At 45.8% G+C, this 16822-nt stretch overlaps 1 protein-coding gene across 2 annotated transcripts in view; it reads right to left on the reverse strand.

The window, feature by feature from the left end:
• Positions 1-6379: 6379 nt before the first annotated feature.
• The window catches only part of Lipc (lipase C, hepatic type), a 129847-nt gene continuing 119404 nt past the window's right edge, over positions 6380-16822 (reverse strand). For both annotated transcript variants that reach the window (XM_057768462.1, XM_057768461.1), the window contains 3 exons: positions 12532-12649; positions 10861-11079; positions 6380-6491 (listed from right to left, as the gene is read on the reverse strand). In XM_057768462.1, the coding sequence (XP_057624445.1) occupies positions 6380-6491; positions 10861-11079; positions 12532-12649 (449 nt within the window). The remainder of the gene's footprint in view (positions 6492-10860; positions 11080-12531; positions 12650-16822) is intronic.

The following is a 16822-nucleotide window of genomic DNA, read 5'->3' on the forward strand; positions in this document are numbered from 1 at the left end:
ATGAGTTCTTAGACATAGTTGCTATAATTTCAAGTGTTGGGGGATTTGGGAAAGTGGTGTGGTAACATCTCTGTCTCTCTGTGTCCCCCCCCCCCCGTGTGTGTGTGTGTGTGTGTGTGTGTGAATGTGTGTGTCAAGAGAGGTTATTGGCTCTCCTGGAGCTAGAGTTACAAACAGTTGTGAGCTTCTGGTCGGGATGCTGGAAACCTAACTCTACAAGAGCAATAAACGCTTTTAATGCTCTCCCCCCCTTTCCACACTTCCCCTCCCCTCCTCTCTCCTCTTCTCCCTCCTTTCCTCTCTTTTTTTTCCAGCCCCCTCTGTCTCCTAAAGATACAATCTGGCTCTGTTTCTCAGGCTGACCTCAAATTCACAGTAAGCCTCCCTGCCTCAGCCTCTCAAATGCTGGGATTACAGGTATGTGTTCCCATACCCAGCAATGATCACATTCTCTATGAGAATGTTCATATGTGCTGGTAGTTCTATGAGACTTTAGAAAAATCTCAGAGCTTACACTTCAGCCCAAGGAAAGAAAAAAATACAAAGGAAACTGCACTGGCATCTCCAACATGTGAAATGTGTTTATGTGAAAATATTTTATTTACATACAAATAGAAATTAGAAAAGGATCCATATGTCTTGGCTTTAAAAAGTATTAATGATGTATCATCGGTTTAGAGAGAATAAAGCAAGTGACAGAGATCTGTTTTCTAGGCTTCAAACTTGGGGAGGGGCAAAAGCCTTGGCTCATGTGAACATCTGCAGACATTTGAAGGGTCAGCAGCAGCAGCAGGCTGCTACCTCCGCTGCTTGGGTGAGGGGCAGGCGGCAGCGGGAGGCGAGGAGGCTAGTTTCTTTATACATGTCTTTGCCTTGTTTCACAAGTTTGCCTTGAACTGTTGTAAAGCACTTGAAAAGGAGAAATTTCCAAGACGCACGCCAACAAGTCTGGGCTAGGTTAGTGTTATCCCAAATCTGTTGAGATGAGTTCCCTGGACACTTGGTAGAACTCCAGGATCTGGGTTGGTAGAGTGTTTGTCTGCATGCATGAAGCCCTGGGTTCCATCCTTAGCACCGCATAAACTGGGCATGGTGGCATGCACACACACACACCTGTTATCCCAGCACATGAGAAGAGGCAGAAGGATCAGGAGTTCAAGGTTATCCTTGGCTATATAACAAGTCTGAGAATAGCCTGGGCTCTGTGAACAAAAGGGACACAAGAGGGAAGGAATGAGATGTGCTGGGGGCTGTCAATCATATGCAGACTGTTGGGGTTCTAGGAGAAGTGTGTGCTGTAGGAAAAGGTCGTCCAGCAGCTGGTGACCTTAGGGGTTGACTTCCCATAGTCTTCCTTTGGCATGCCTGTTTATCCCTGATACTCCTTCTGTGGAAGAATGAGCTCATTGCTGGACACCTTGCTTGGCTACCCCACACATGCGCGAGAGCAACAAAGCCTTTGTGCTATTTGCTATCAACCTGCCTTGAATGCACCCCGAATGTGGGATGTAGCGTTGCCCTGCCTCTCCTCACAGGCCTCAGAGCCCAGCTACAGTACCCCCAGGGCACCCTTCATCTCTTTTTCTCTCGAGGAGAAGCACAGACATGCTTTTGCCGGAATGGTAATATTTCAGTGTGTCTCCTGAGTGGGCTCATAAATCTGGAGAGAGGCACGTGTAATCACTGCTCGAGCCAGTGTGTCGCATGTGCAATGAACAGATGTGGCTGCATTATTCAGGCTCCTTCTTTGACTTCCCTGCTCGAATGTACGTTTAAAAATGTGATGTTGATGAACGCACCTCCCCCAGGGAACATAAATTCACCACCAACAGAACTGGCACCCAGATTTGGATGCACCAAGAAGGAGTTTCAAATGCTTAGGTTAACCACTTGCCATGTTGGATTCCTGTCGAGTTCTCGGCCCAAAATGTTATGATGTATGTGTCATTTCAAATTCTCTTGCTAAAGATGAAATAATTGCTAATTATATCATCCGTGAAATTTACATAAATGTCAGAAGACATGGTGCTGTAGTAGAAATGTGTTTGTTTAATTCTGCTCTTTATTTCTTTTTTTTTTTCTTACCCATCATGTGAAACGTGGTATATACACAATGTGTCTATGCACGGTTTGTAGAAGGGCTGTCACCATGAACATCTGCATCTCCAGAGCCTAGAAATGATGCAGGCTACCGCTGGCTCCTGGGGTACTGTGTTGTCTTTCCTCCTTCCTGGAGGGGCTGCAGCCTCACAGTCATGGCGGCAGCTTGCTGCTCTTGCTTAGAATTCTTCCATGTGTATCCATTCCTGAGAGTGTGTGGTGGCTTGAGCAATGACCCCTGGAGACTCATATTCTGAACGCTTAGGGAGCGGCATCAGAAGGTATGGTCTTGTTGGAGAAAGTTAGTGCGTCACTGGGGGTGGGCTTTGAGTGCTCAAGCCAGGCCCAGTGTCTCTCTTTCTTCCTGCTGCCTGTGGAGATACCAAGCTCGCAGCCACCTCTCCATCACCATGTCTACCTGCATGCAGCCATGAGTCCTGCCATGACCTCCACAGACTTCTGAACAGTAAGTCAGCCCCAGTTAAATGTTCCCTTTGTAAGAGTGGCTGTGCTCATAGTGTCTCTTCACAGTTCTAGAAACCCTGACTAAGACACAGCTCAGTTTAGTTCCATGTTTATATTATGCCATATGCATTTACGGTGTCCCTGTAAAATAAATCTAGGAATGTTTCCTTCAGGGCTTAGTCCCAGTTGCTTCGTTGCCTCTCCAGGCCAGCTTGACCACATTCTTTGTTGGGACAGGGGTGTGGACTTGGGACTTTGGTTCATCTTCATCACTGCATAGCACTCTCTTAGTAAAGGAAGGCTTCATGTCTGGAAATACAATACATTCCTATTGTAATATCTATATATATATATATATCTGTATATCTATATCTGTATATGTGTGTGTGTATTGATAAAATTATTAATGTATGTATATTTTATTTTACTTTTAGACAGGGTCTTTTATTGTTCAAGCTTGTCTTGAACTTAACTATGTAGCTGAGGACAATCAAACTTCTGGTCCTCCCACCTCTACCTCTCAAGTGATGGGATTACAGTTGTGTGTCACCACGCTCAGTTCATGCAGTGCTGGGCCTCAAATCCAGGCCTTCGTGAATGCTAGGTAAGCACTCTACCCACTGAGTGGCATCTTCAGTCTTCATATGAATTCTCCTGTACATTCTCTTGGGCCTCGCGTGCACAGACCCTGCAGACTAGAGTAGAGTGTCTTCTATAAAGGATGCTTGAACTTTGTCTCAAAAAGTTAGTTATTGAATATGTGATTCAGTGTGAACTGATTTTACTGTGACCCTTAAGCATTTCAGACACACTGAAAAAATATTGCTAATTTAAATATATATAGCTAGATTCACAAACCTTATCTAAAGGTAAGATGAGGGCTGGGAGGATGGCTCAGTGGGTATAGTGCTTGCTTTGCGAGCATGAAAACCTGAGCTCAGATTCCAAGCACCCAATGTAAAAACTGAGTGAGAAGGGGAGTGTACCCACATACACACATGTGCACATACATGTGCCCACACATATGAATGAATGAATGAATGAATGGATGGATGGATGGATGAAATACTTTGCAGGTTAGATGGCTTCATCTGGATACACGGAACCATTTGCTCTTTCCTGCTCCTCCCTGCCCTATTCCCTGTACTTTTACAGGTCTTTCAATGGGAAGCAAAAGTAAATCATTAAGACAATTTAACATTAGTGAGTCAGAGACAGGCATCACTTTGGGATTTTTTTTCTTGAGCTCTGGTCCAAAGAACAGGTGAGCTATGAGCCACGTGGAACTGAGACTCTGTACATCCCAGGCTCCCTGTCTCATGCATACAGCACACTCCTCCTCTGAATTATTTCAGACACTAATCCAACTGATAATAATGCCTAATGCCCACTTCCGTCATGTGCTTTGTGATAGAACTTGCTGCTTAAAACACAATTCACTTATTGGACAATTTGAGATTCAATGTCTGATGAACTCTGTTCTGGCTACTATGGCTACCACAGCTTAAACATTCAATATCTCTCAATTCTTTTTTTAAAAGATTTTCTTATTTGTTTATTATGTATACAGTGTTCTCCCTGAATGTATGCCTGCAGACCAGAAGAGGGCATCAGGTCTCGAACAGATGGTTATGAACCATCATATGGGTGCTGGGAATTGAACTCAGGACCTTCAGGAAGTGCTCTTAACCACTGAGCCATCTCTCCAGCCCCTCATCTCTCAATTCTTTTTTTTTTTTTTTTTTTTTTTTTTTGGTTTTTCGAGACAGGGTTTCTCTGTGGTTTTGGAGCCGGTCCTGGAGCTAGCTCTTGTAGACCAGGCTGGTCTCGAACTCACAGAGATCCGCCTGCCTCTGCTTCCCAAGTGCTGGGATTAAAGGCATGCGCCACCACCGCCCGGCCTCATCTCTCAATTCTTGAAACCATCTCTGAGACCAAGCTGCTTGCATATCTGTGGCCTGGCAAGTACACAGTTACACATTCTCAAATAGTGGAGCGCTAAGAGCTCAGGTCTCTTTATCCCCCTCTAGGGCACTAACCCTACCCAGGGGAGAGTGGAGTTCTCGTGACTAATCACTTTCCAAATATCATAGCAAAAAAGAAAATGCAGGTTTGGTTGGTTCATGGAGAAGGATTCTGAGACCAAAATTACCTTTCAGAATAAGTTTTATTAGAGCAAAGAGTCTGGTTCCGTGGAGGCCATGATCAGGCCCCGGAAGGGAGAACATTAGGAGGGATGGTGCATTGTACCAGAGGCAGCATGATGGTACCGTGAGCAGGGGTGAGGGGGCACTCTAGCTGTTATGAGGAGAAAGACCATGAGGAGAGATAGCTTAAAGTAAAAGAGATGGGTACAAAATCCCTTTCCTTTCAAAATTTAGAAAAAAATATTTAGTTTTAACTTATGCGTATTCATGTCTGTGCTTGTGTATGTATGATAGAGTGTACTGCCCATAGAGGCCAGGTGAAGGCATCAGAGTTATAAGTTGCAATTATGAGTAGTTGTGAGCTGCCCCGCGTGTGTGCTGGGAGCTGACTCGGGTGCTCTGTAGTACGGGCTCTTAGCCAGAATCCGCCAAATTCCTTCTGTAACACTTTACCAGGGCCTGCCTCAGAATTGTTCACTGGGAGTAGCAGAGGCGAGGAAGAACCCTTGTTTACAAGTCCCTGATACATGCACAGGAGGAGAGAGAGAGAGAGAACACACATTCCGTAGTCCAGGGAGACTCCTCGAGATAGTTCATGTCCCATCCACTTTTGTTGTATTGGTGGAAGAAAAGAATTGCATTTATTAGTTAGTTAGTTAAAAATTAAAATATCCACTGTCTGGCTCTCACTGTTATTGCTAGTAGGATAGTAGATTTTTTTTTCTTTTTCATTTTTGTTTGTTTGTTTTTGTTTTTCGAGACAGGGTTTCTCTGTGTAGCTTTGGAGCCTGTCCTGGAACTCACTTTGTAGACCAGGCTGGCCCTGAACTCAAAGAGATCTGCCTGCCTCTGCCTCCCGAGTGCTGGGATTAAAGGCGTGCGCCACCACCGCCCGGTGGATAGTAGAATTCTTCTGTGTTTGGCTCAGTGAGATAGCTGTGTGGTGTGTATGATGTAACTCTTTTCTACGATGTAGTCTTTTTTATTTTAGGGAGTTGTACTGTCTTGGCATGTGTATTGCATCTAACTAAGGGTTAATTAGAATTTTGTTTTATCAAATGTCAATGATGAACTAAAAGAGTATTTTTCCTCCATGGTTAAAAAAAATGGTCAGGAAAAAATAGCAAGAAAATATAGGGAAATTGACTTAACTGTAAAAGACATTGTCAATTAGAATACCAAGTCTAAAATGGCTCTTACATAGGAACTTATTTGCATAGATTAACATTTAATCAGAGACAAATTTGGGAAATTGGGAAATTTTTAGTGTACTGATACTTGAAGATAGTTATATAACATACTGTTTAAGCTCAATTTTATATTTTTTTTAAGACATTTTACCTTTGATTTGTGTGTGTGTATACTCAAGCACGTAGGTCAGAGGACAACTTGCTAGAGTCTATTACCTCTTTCTGCCTTGTGGGCCCCAGGGACAGAACTCAGGTCATCAGGCTTGGTGGCAAACAACTTTACCTGTTGAGCCATCTCACTGTCCCCTTATACTATAGTTTGAAAGCTCAGTTTATAACCGTAAAACACACCCTCCTTTACATGTAAGCTTTATTTAAATGTATGTATGATTCTCTGTGTGATTTTGACTTCCAAATAAGGCAACCACTGTGGATAAAGGATAAGGTTTATTTATTTTTTGCAAGTGTCTCTTTGACTCATCTGCTCCTTTGGTTCAGTCTTTTTGAGTTCACTTCGCATTTTACAAAGACTTTCTCCTGGGTGGGGTGAAGCAGCAGATCATCTATATTTTCAGGGCAAAAAGTCATTCTGAATAAAACAAAAACAAAAACAAAAAACCACGGTGTGATGTTTCAGAGGGGGCTTATTGAAGTATTCAGCTGTTATTGAATACCGGTCCAGCTGTGTAATGCATGTGATATGATTTTTTACATTAGATGCTTAGGTTTGAATATGGTTTTATAACTTCAGAGAAAAATAAAACCTAAATTGGTGAAAGCAATCCTCAGGGGGCTCGACACTGAAACCCCACGGGCCTGCTTCCTTTTTTCTAGTAACAGCTCTTCAAAAACTTGAGGGTGAGTATCATCATTACTTTTCCCCTACTCCAGGACAGACGTTCATAACTCCTCAACTTCCTGTTCAGGCTCAGTACCCCAGCATTCAGGCTTGCTAATTCAACCCTGCGGCCCTCCCCTTCTACCTACTGGTGTTGACACCAGTCCTTTGGGGTGTGCCGTTAGGAAACCAAATAACTGGTAGCTTGGAACATTATTTTGCCCCAAGGGTGCTCTTTTATAGTGACTTCAAATCTATCTATCCTATCTATCTATCTATCTATCTATCTATCTATCTATCTATCTACCTACCTACCTATCATCCCAGAGAATTCTAGTTATGGCTTAGTTTTTTCTTTGGATTTTACCTAAGGTAGAATCTTTACTATCAGTGAGACATTTTAAGTTAAGAAAATTATGTAATTTAAGAATTTTTTTTCTTAAGATCAGGATTTCATGGAGCTCAGGCTGGCTTCACACTCACCATGTGCCAAGGATGACCTTGAACTCTTGATCCTTCTATAGCCTCCTCCTGATTCCTGGGATCACAAGCCTGTGCCACTACACTGGTCTTTTGTGGTGCTGAGCAATCAGACTCAGGGCTTCATGGCATTCAAGACAAGCACTTTACCCACCGAACCACATCCCCAGCCCTGTTTATTCTTTCTGAGGATGCCGTTCCTCTATGCTTTTCCCAGCCATCCCTGTTGCTCCTATCTTTCTGTCCTTTCTCTTCATCTCACTACACAGCCTCTCGGTGCTAATTGTTTTGTTTTGGTTTTGTCAACATGACACGAAGCTAGACGTATCTGGGAAGAGGGATTCTTAGTGGAGAAAATGCCTCCCTCGGTTTGGTCTGCAGGCAAGTCTGTGGGGCATTTCCATGACTGATGATGGATCTCTCAGGACAGAGTTCCCTTGGGGTGGAACCACCCCTGAGCAGTTGGCTGTGGATTGTACAGGGAAGCAGGGTAGGTGAGTCAGGAAGCAGCGTTCCTCTATGGCTTCTGCTGTAGTTCCTGCCTCTAGATTTCTGCCTTGATTTCCTGCCCAGAACTTTCCTAGTGATGGACTGTTCCCTGGAAGTGTAAGATGAAATCCACTCTTTCCTCTGCCAATTGCTTTGGTCATTGTCTTTGTCACAGTAGTAGAGACCTGAGACACCTCCCCTGCAAGCATAAGGTGAGTTATTTAACTTACTTTTTCTTTTAGTCCATGTGTTTATCAGTGTGGTTGGGAGTATAGGATTTTGTGTTTGTATCTTGTCTCTGGCCATTGGTCCCATGAGACCGGCAGTATGATTTCCATGTGTTATAACCCCAGTCTTAAAGAGGTGGGCTTGTTTCTGAGGCAATATAGACATAGAGTTGTGAAAACAGAATTCCGACTGGCTCTGTCAGCCATGGTGTTTAGCTCACTGCCTGCCTCCTAGGAATGTCTTTGGCCCCCTCAAAGCCTGCTGCAGTCCAGTCCGGGTGTCTACAACCTGAACCACCTGTCTTTACTCTTCCTGGATTATACAACACTGGGGATCTTGGTATTTAAAGTCCACAGACAGCAGCAGTAGCACCTGGGAGCTTTTTTCCTTTTTTTTTTTTTTTTTTTTTTTTTTTTTTTTTAGTTTTTCGAGACAGGGTTTCTCTGTAGCTTTGGAGCCTGTCCTGGCACTAGCTCTTGTAGACCAGGCTGGCCTAGAACTCACAGAGATCCGCCTGCCTCCGCCTCCTGAGTGCTGGGATTAAAGGCGTGCGCCACCACTGCCCGGCTGGGAGCTTTTTTCGAACTCAGGAATCTCAGGTCCTGCCCAGGCCTGCTGAGATAGGACTTGCATTCTGAAAAATCTGTAGGTTCGTTAAAATTGGAGAAGCCTTTGGCTGGAGCACACAGTGAGCAACATTAATCTGTCTTCCTTTCCTAATGGTGTCCTGGGGTCTATACGGAAAGCCACAGCTCCAGAGTTTGGGGGTGCCCCCCCAGTGGCATGTGATATTGCGTAGACATAGAGGAGTATTTACAACTTGAAAATTTACAGAGCTTGTAGCTCCACAGTTCCTTCCCCCCCTTATATGTGTATTGTGGGTTCCTATGTGCGCATGCGGGGGTGTGTACACGTGTGGAGGCCAGAGGATAACCCCAGGCATCGTTTTTCAGACACTGCCCACCTTGTACTTCTCAGAGTTTCTCGTTGGTCTGGAACTTACCAAGAAGACTAGTCTGGCTGGCCAAGGAGCCCCAGGCAACCTGTCTCCACCTTCCTAGCACTGAGATTACAAGTTCATGCCACTACACCCAACTTTTCTTGTGTGAGCCCTTGTGCTTTTAAGACAAACATATCATTGACTAGCCTTTCTCATGCCTCCTCCATCCCTTTTAAGTGTGAACAACCTACGGCCCAGAGGAAGGAACTGATGCACCTATATATTAATATCCAGTGTTGCAATTCTGCTAAATCGGACTAGAGAAACTTAGATTAACGGAGCTGAGACTAATGAAGGGAAGCGCCACTTAAAACAGCATACCAGGAAGCAAGGGGCCAACCTGACCCAAGCAAGGCAGAACTAGGCTTAGACACCCATTAGCTACGGGACTTCTGTGAACCCAAGGCTCCTGATTCCCACTCCAAGCTACCTCTGTGAGGTCATGGGAGATTAATGTTAAGATCACTCTGTTCCGTGTCCTCTGTCCTTTGGGAGCTCACTAAGCCTTCCCCTCTTCTCTTTCCTTTTTCTGATGCATGAGGTGTGCAGCAGAGTAGAGGGCAGTGCGGTGGATTGTACCATCTCGTAGGGCAAGGCACACAGAGTGCCACAGTGAACGTGAGCAGTTATCTCTAGCTAAGAGGACACTGAGGGGGCAGTGCTCAGGACGGTTGACCTACAGGGCCCTCAAAGTCTTGCAAGAATAGCTCGGGATGAGAAGAAGAGCGGTTTAGTTTTCTCAGACTGATGGTGTGGAGGTCACTGCATAGCTGCGGAGTATGCTTTCAGCAATTGCCATTATTTTGCATTCCAGGGAGATAAAGTCTCAGGGTACAGTTGCATAAGGGACTGAGGCATAAATCTGCCATGGGCAGGCTCCAGGCAGTGAAAACTGAGGCTGAGAAGGAATGGGGTTTAGAGGTGAGCAGCCTACCGTTGGCCTTCTCTGCTAAGCCAAAAAGGGAACTGGACTTCCTCCCAGAAGGAAGGTGGGAAACAGAGATGGATTTCTTTTACACAGAGGGCAGAGCTAGGAAAGGGCCTTCAGAAGCACAGAAGTGTCCTGCCATGGAGCACACAAAGCTACAGGAAAACGTGGTTACCATGACAAAGCGCGCTGAGCATCCCTCTGCTCTGCTGAGTCTGTAAGCACCGTTGGACCATACTTCCTTTTCTTCTTTTCCTATTCCCGTCCCAACCTCTTCGTGTCCCCAGGAACTTTGAAGCCAGGAGAGATGACACACCACAAAAAAGTGGCTTTTCTTGGGGTGAGGGTCACATTGTCTTATCAAGCTTCCTCAGGGTTCTCCTAGGTCTCTTCTAAGACTGGGTCAGAAGCTCTGCACGTGGGTCCAAGAACTTAGCATATCTACTGAGTTTCCCAGTGGTTCTTTGGTGGGGGTGGGGGTGGAGAGACCGAGACAGACAGACACAAAGAAAGTGGCAGAGACCAAGACTGAAACAGAAAAGGAGAAACAAACTCAATACACACAGGAAAAAAAAAAGATAAACACACTAAGAGAGCGACAGTGAAAGAGAGAGAGAGAGAGAGAGAGAGAGAGAGAGAGAGAGAGAAAGATTTTGCAGTCTCCTAGGCCTCTCTCTGACTTAATAACAAGGCAGAATGTAACAGCTCTCAGTAGTCCTTCCCTGGTGACCCTGGGCTTCGTGAAGCCTCTGACTCCAGAGGAGTAGCTGACAACACAGATGGGGAGAAGGGGAGAAGCTGGCCAAGTCATCAGAAGACCTTAGTGCTCATCTTTGTCTTCTACCCTGGGCCGAGTGAACCAGGGAGGGCCCCATGTCTTCCCTGTGCCCCATCACTAGTGTGTCATGGTACCCACTTTCCTGTGACTGATGGGAGGCTGAGCTGGGAAGTTGCTTGGAACCTGTAAGCACAGCGTGAGGAGATGTTAGTGTCACCTTTGCTGTGTCTCTCCAGCTTTGACCCAGATGGTCTTCAGAATGAGGCCCGAGTAGTGAGATGTCATGCCCCATGGCATGATGACCTGCACCGTGTTCCAGACATTGGCCCACACCGCACTGTTTTCCCACTTGAACTTGATGATGATCAACTCGCCAATGTCTTTGTCCAGTGTGATGAGGAGGGAGTAGGTTTTATTACTGGTAATTCCTTCGCCCCTTGAAAATATACAAAGGAAACCAGTTAATTGAGCTCAGCTGTAGCAGCCAAGTGACACAGACACACTCAGGATACTGAAATGACTTTGAGGGATTTTTGTTGCATTTCCAAAATCAGTGTTGAATAGACAATACTGGCAATAGGTATGAGAAGTTTAAGAGGGTTTCTCTGACAATAAAATCAGGGAACCATACTGTTTTCCATATTAATCACATCAAAAAGGGTCTGAGATATTTTGCTGTCATGAATAGAGCTAACGTCTTTTGGCTTGGTGGGGTTGGGTGATGGATTTGGACGGTCTCTGCGGCTAACACACAGATACCCCATGCCATAATCCTCCCCTTCCCCCATATAAAGAGGGCTCTCTCAGCATAAACAGAACCATCCATTAAAGCAACACAGTTTAACAGGACAGAAGACAGCACATAGGAAAGGATTCATCAACTCACAGCAAGACTGAAGCGCTACTGCAAGGCGTTGTTACTGCTTTTGGTTACTGGTCTCCAAGACCACCCAGTTCCCATCACTGACAGAGAGAGGCCAGCTCCATGCCCTTTCTATGCTCCTGAACAATCTCTCAGGAGAAATTGGTGACAATATAGAGGTAACACTGGGACTTGACACAAAGCTGGATGGAGAGTTCCCAGGCCTGTCTCATCTCAGCTCCTTCTGCCATGTGTTGTCAAGGTGACTGGTGTAAGGATCTACCCAGCTGCTGGGCTGTGAGCATCCACCCTAAGGGCAAAACCTCAGCTTACCCTCCCAACAGAACACTGCAATGGCAAATTTGGTGAATGTCTGAATCAGTGTCTCAGGGACCCAAATTGGGGACAATCTTTAGGAAGCTAAGAGCTGTCCCTGAAAGGGATGCTCAGTCCTTGTCACTCCCCAAGGGAATCTGTAGGGAGGATTGAGATGCCAGAAAAGGGTGTGGTCATTTTCTGACTGGGAAAGCTGGGGAGTTTCTGTGTGAGGCCTCCCTTGTGAGGCTGCTGGTGTGAGCAGATATGCCAAGGGTGGGGCAGGGGCTGGGCTGGCACGCCCTGCTGACTGAGCGTGCACACCTGTGACAAAGGCAATGATTCCAGTTTTGTTTCTGGGCATGTTTTCCTGACCTTGCTGGAAAGGTGCTTGGGAATCTTCGTGAGGACCCCTGCCCCACCCCCACAGCATCTCCCCCTCCCTTGTGGGTCTCCTCTGCAGTGCACACACCGATCGCAGCCACCTCTGGCTTCCCTCTGCTCCCAGGGCGATGACTCCCTCCACTCTCACAGATGCTGCTCAGGGATCCCGAGATACAATGTGAGAGACAGGATTGGGTCGGTGTCCCACTGACCAGTGTCTCTGGGGCAGCCACCGTGGGAAGTACCCATTGAAAAGTGGAGTCTGTCTGGAGCCTGTGAGAGAAACAAGGGTGCCATCACCACAGATGGGGCCACACTGGTACTTACAGCGTGATGGGAATTTTCTTCACTTCTTCTTTTGTTCCCAGCAGGGACATGGAAAAAGTGGGCTCTACTGGCTTCTCAATTTGATTGATGAACTGGATCTTGATCTGGTAATGATAAACTAGAGGTGGAGGAGGGATGCAAGGGCCAGAGATGGGGAGGAGAAAAAAAATTAAGTAGGACTTTTTTGTGTCTGCCAAGAATGACCTTGAATTTCTTCTTCATTTTTAAAATTTATTTATTTATTTATTTATTTATTTATATTTTATGTGTGAATGCTTTGCATTTATACCTGCGTGCCAGAAGAGGACATCAGATCCTGTTACAGATGGAGTTGAGCCACCATGTGGTTGCTGGGAACTGAACTTGGGACCTCTGGAAGAGCAGCCAGTGCTCTGAACCATCAGGCCATCTCTCCAGCCCCAACCTTGAACTTCTTCTGCTTGGCCTCCCTGAGTGCCAGGACACAGGCAGGCTCCGTCTCACCCGTTTTATTCAGGGCTGTACATGCTAGGCAAACTCTCTACCAATCAAGTACATGTTTTAAATGAAGCAGGATCTTGTGTGGCCCAGGTTGGACCCAGACTCACCGTCTTCCTGCCTCAGCCTCCATGGTACTGGGATTAATAGGCATATGGTCCCTTGCCCAACTAAGAATTATAAATTTAAACTCCTCTGCTTTTTTAAAATTTAAAAATGCAGAGGAAACATCCTAAATAGATAGGTACCAACATGTTAACAATGTTTCTTTGCTTTTTCACCCTGAGCAGTGGAGCTCTGGATGCTTTTAGTTTCCTTCCTCCTCTCTATGCGTCCTGAATATGGTACAGGACTCATAGTGTCTTTATAATAGTGATGATGGCGCTGGGGATGTAGCTCTGTAGGAGACCTAGTATGTGGGAGGCCTTAGGTTCCATCCCTAGTACCAAAAAGCAAAGGAGGTAGCATTGTCTGTGAAAGACAGTGGAACTGGGGACTAGGGAGATGGCTCAGTCAGTGAAGCGCTTGCCTCATAAGCGTTAGGACCTGAGTAAAATCTCCACGTAAAAAGCCACATGTGGCTTACTTGCTTGTAATCCCAGCTGTTGGGAGATTGGAGGCAGATATAGGGGATCCCTGCAGCTTGCTAGCCACACAGCTAGTGGCAAGTAGCATCTCAGAGACGTAAGCAGGCAGCCTAGCTCTAGCAGCTGAGCTAGAACCAATAGCTCCTGTATATTTTAAGAAAAAAAAAGTTGAAATGTAAAAAGAGATTTAAATTGAAAAAAAAAAGTCAAAATAATTATTTAACTAACAATAAATCAGGGCAGGGCATGGTGGTACATGCCTTTAATCCCAGCACTCAGGAGGCAGAAGCAGGAGGATCTCTGTGAGTATGCTGTTAGCCTGGTCTACAGAGCAAGCTCCAGGACAGCCAGGACTACATAGGCAGACCCTTTCCCAAAAAATCCAAATAAATTAAACCAGTAAATAAATAAACAGAAACCAGGAACATCTTAAGTAGTCAATACTGGTAAATTGACAACTTGTTTCTGTGATGAGATTTTGTTCTGTCAGCCAGGCTAGTTCGGGATTCTTGGGCTCACGTGATCATCCCGCCTCAGCCTACTGCGTAGCGGGAAGACAGGTGCGTGCTGCTGTGTCCAGCTAGTATTAGAGTTCTGAACCACAGAGGCGGAGCTTCTCATGCAATGACCTTAATTTTCTTCACGTGGTTCCTAGGGTACCAGCTTTATCTTCCTAGTGATGGCATCTTCTGAAGGAAGAAACCGAGGCTTCTGGGAGGTGGAGTGCATTGCTCGCCTTCTACTGACCAATGACTGAAGTGGGACAGTTGACTCTGAGGTCATGGGCCCAACCGTGCGATTGACTCTTAGAAGCCATTAAAAGATTTTTTTTTTCAAGAGCAGCAGAGATGGCTGGAGATATGGCTCAGTAGTTAAGAGCATGTATTGCTCTTACAGAGGACCTGAGTTTGATTCCCAACACTCACATCTCCCTATAACTCCAGGGGCTCTTGCACCCTCTTCTGACATCCATGGTCACCTGCACTCATACACACATACCCCCCCCCCAATTTAAAAATAAAATAAAAATTTTAAAGATATTTTCCCAGGCAATTTCACTTGATGAAAGAAATGAAAAGAAAAATAAAAGTTATAACCACAGTGCATGAAATTGTCTGAGGCATCTAAGAGCACACTCTGCACAATAGGAAGCATATTCCCAGAAGTCACAGGAGTCTGGATGTGGCCAGAACTTGTGAGCACTTGGAGAGGGCAGGGAGCCAGGGTCGATGTTTTTTTTCCCAAGGTCCGCACCTCCTACAGTAAGTGTTTTAATTATTCTCTTCTTGGGAAGAGGAGCTTTTCAAAAATGTTTAAAAAGCTATCAAGAGAACAAGAAGCTACAGTGCTCTGGCCTTGAAGGAGCTGGCATTCAGGCTGTCTAGCCAGAGACCTGCCACCCTCTGCCATGTCTGGTGGCCTTCAGTGTGCATAGCCCCGCTCCCTGCGCACAATCTTAAGGGAGGGAGTCTGGTCACTTTAAGAGTCACCACAATAGGACAAAACTCATTAGATATCCATGCAGTCAGTACCCAGTGGGATGTTTGTTAAAGAGCCATAAACAGACAAGCTGCATTAAAGCCTCCCCCCCCACACCCATCAAGCACCTTTGTTATGGTACCTCAAGCTATACCCTAATATTCTAAATGTTTTATTCACCTATCCCCACTCCCATTTTTTGGTTCTCTCTTTCAACTTTGGCTTTCCGAGACAGGGTTTCAAGCAGTCCAGGCTGGTTTGAACTGAATAACAGAGGTTGACCATGAAGTACTTGCTGGTCCTCCTGCCTCTACCTCCCAAGTACTGGGATTACAGGCGTGCACCATCACATCAAGTTTGTGCGGTGCAGGGAATTGAACTCAGAGATTCATCCATGCTAGGCAAGTTCTCTGTCAACTCATTTTTCTTTCTCTTAGTGAAATCAAACACTGGCAACATGCTGGCTCTCTTCGCTGGGGTTCCATCTACTCTTTGCCCTTCTCTGCCTACCTCTGGATCTGGGATGTGACTTTGACTGTATCTGCATGTTCTCTTGTTCGTTGGCTTTTGGGTAGGCTTGGGCACTAGGGAGGTGCTGGGGCGTGGAATCCCAGGGACTTTCCTCTGTCCCTGTATGTTCTGGAGCTGCCTCTGCAGCAACTGCACCTCCTCCCAGCTCTTCCAGGATATCCCAAGGTCTATTCTTTCCTCCGCTCACCCCCTTCTGATGTCATGGTCAGGTGATGCCACAGTCCTTGCCAACTTCCTTTCTATCATCCATCTCTATAGGCGTTCCACTTTCCTTCTTCCATATACCCAGGCCAGACAGTGGGGTCCTGTTTCTCAGCTGAACCCTACACAGATAGATTCTTATGGTCCTGATGAATTTCAGACAAGGACACCAAGGATTAGATATCTATAGTTATCTAGATGGTGAAAAGCGGGACAGAACTCCAGACCTGGTGTCTGGTTGCAAAAGACCCTTCTCATGTCATCTAATGTTGGTATCCAGCAAGTGGTGTGTGCCCTTTGAAATCAATGGCAAATGTCGGACACCGAATAGCCCAGGGTCCAGCTATCACTGGTGGGGAGAGAGTTTCTTGTCCCTAAACTGGATATGTGCTTTTTCTCTCCTCTTTTCCTAAGTGCTCTATGGGAAGAGATAGATTTCCACATCAGGGAGGTTGCAGTTTTAGGGTCCTGGGGGCTGTGAGGTTAGACCTGATTGCCAAGGCCCCTTGAGCTCTCACAACCTACAAGGGAGAGCTGTCTTGATGCCAGGAGGCAGCTGCTTGTTAAGGGGACAGGTGTACAGATGTAGAAGCCAAGTGTGGTGGCATACGGTTGTAATTCCAGCTCGGGCTACACAGCGAGGTCCTATCTTAATAATCCAAAACAGTTAAATGAACATAATAAATGAAATGATCACAAAAGGCCTGTGTGAAATGAGGCTGAGGGAGCTCACATCAGAACTGGCTGGGGGGCGGGGAGGGGGCAGGGTGCATCTTCTCCATGATGCTGGGGCCACCAATATTCAGAACACATTCCTGGAGACCCTGTGTCCGAACTGGGACTCTGCTTTGTCAGTGCATGAATGCAGCCACCTTTTTGGAGAGATCTTGAAGTAAAATGAATTCAACATGAAAAAGCCTTTTAGGCGTGGTTATGGCTCAGTAGGGAGAGGGCTCATCTAGCATATGCAAGACTCTGGGTTCAGTCCCTAGCCAAGCCTGGTTACTGGTTCTTAC

Source organism: Chionomys nivalis, chromosome 4, assembly GCF_950005125.1.
Source record: "Chionomys nivalis chromosome 4, mChiNiv1.1, whole genome shotgun sequence".
Lineage (NCBI taxonomy): Eukaryota > Metazoa > Chordata > Mammalia > Rodentia > Cricetidae > Chionomys > Chionomys nivalis.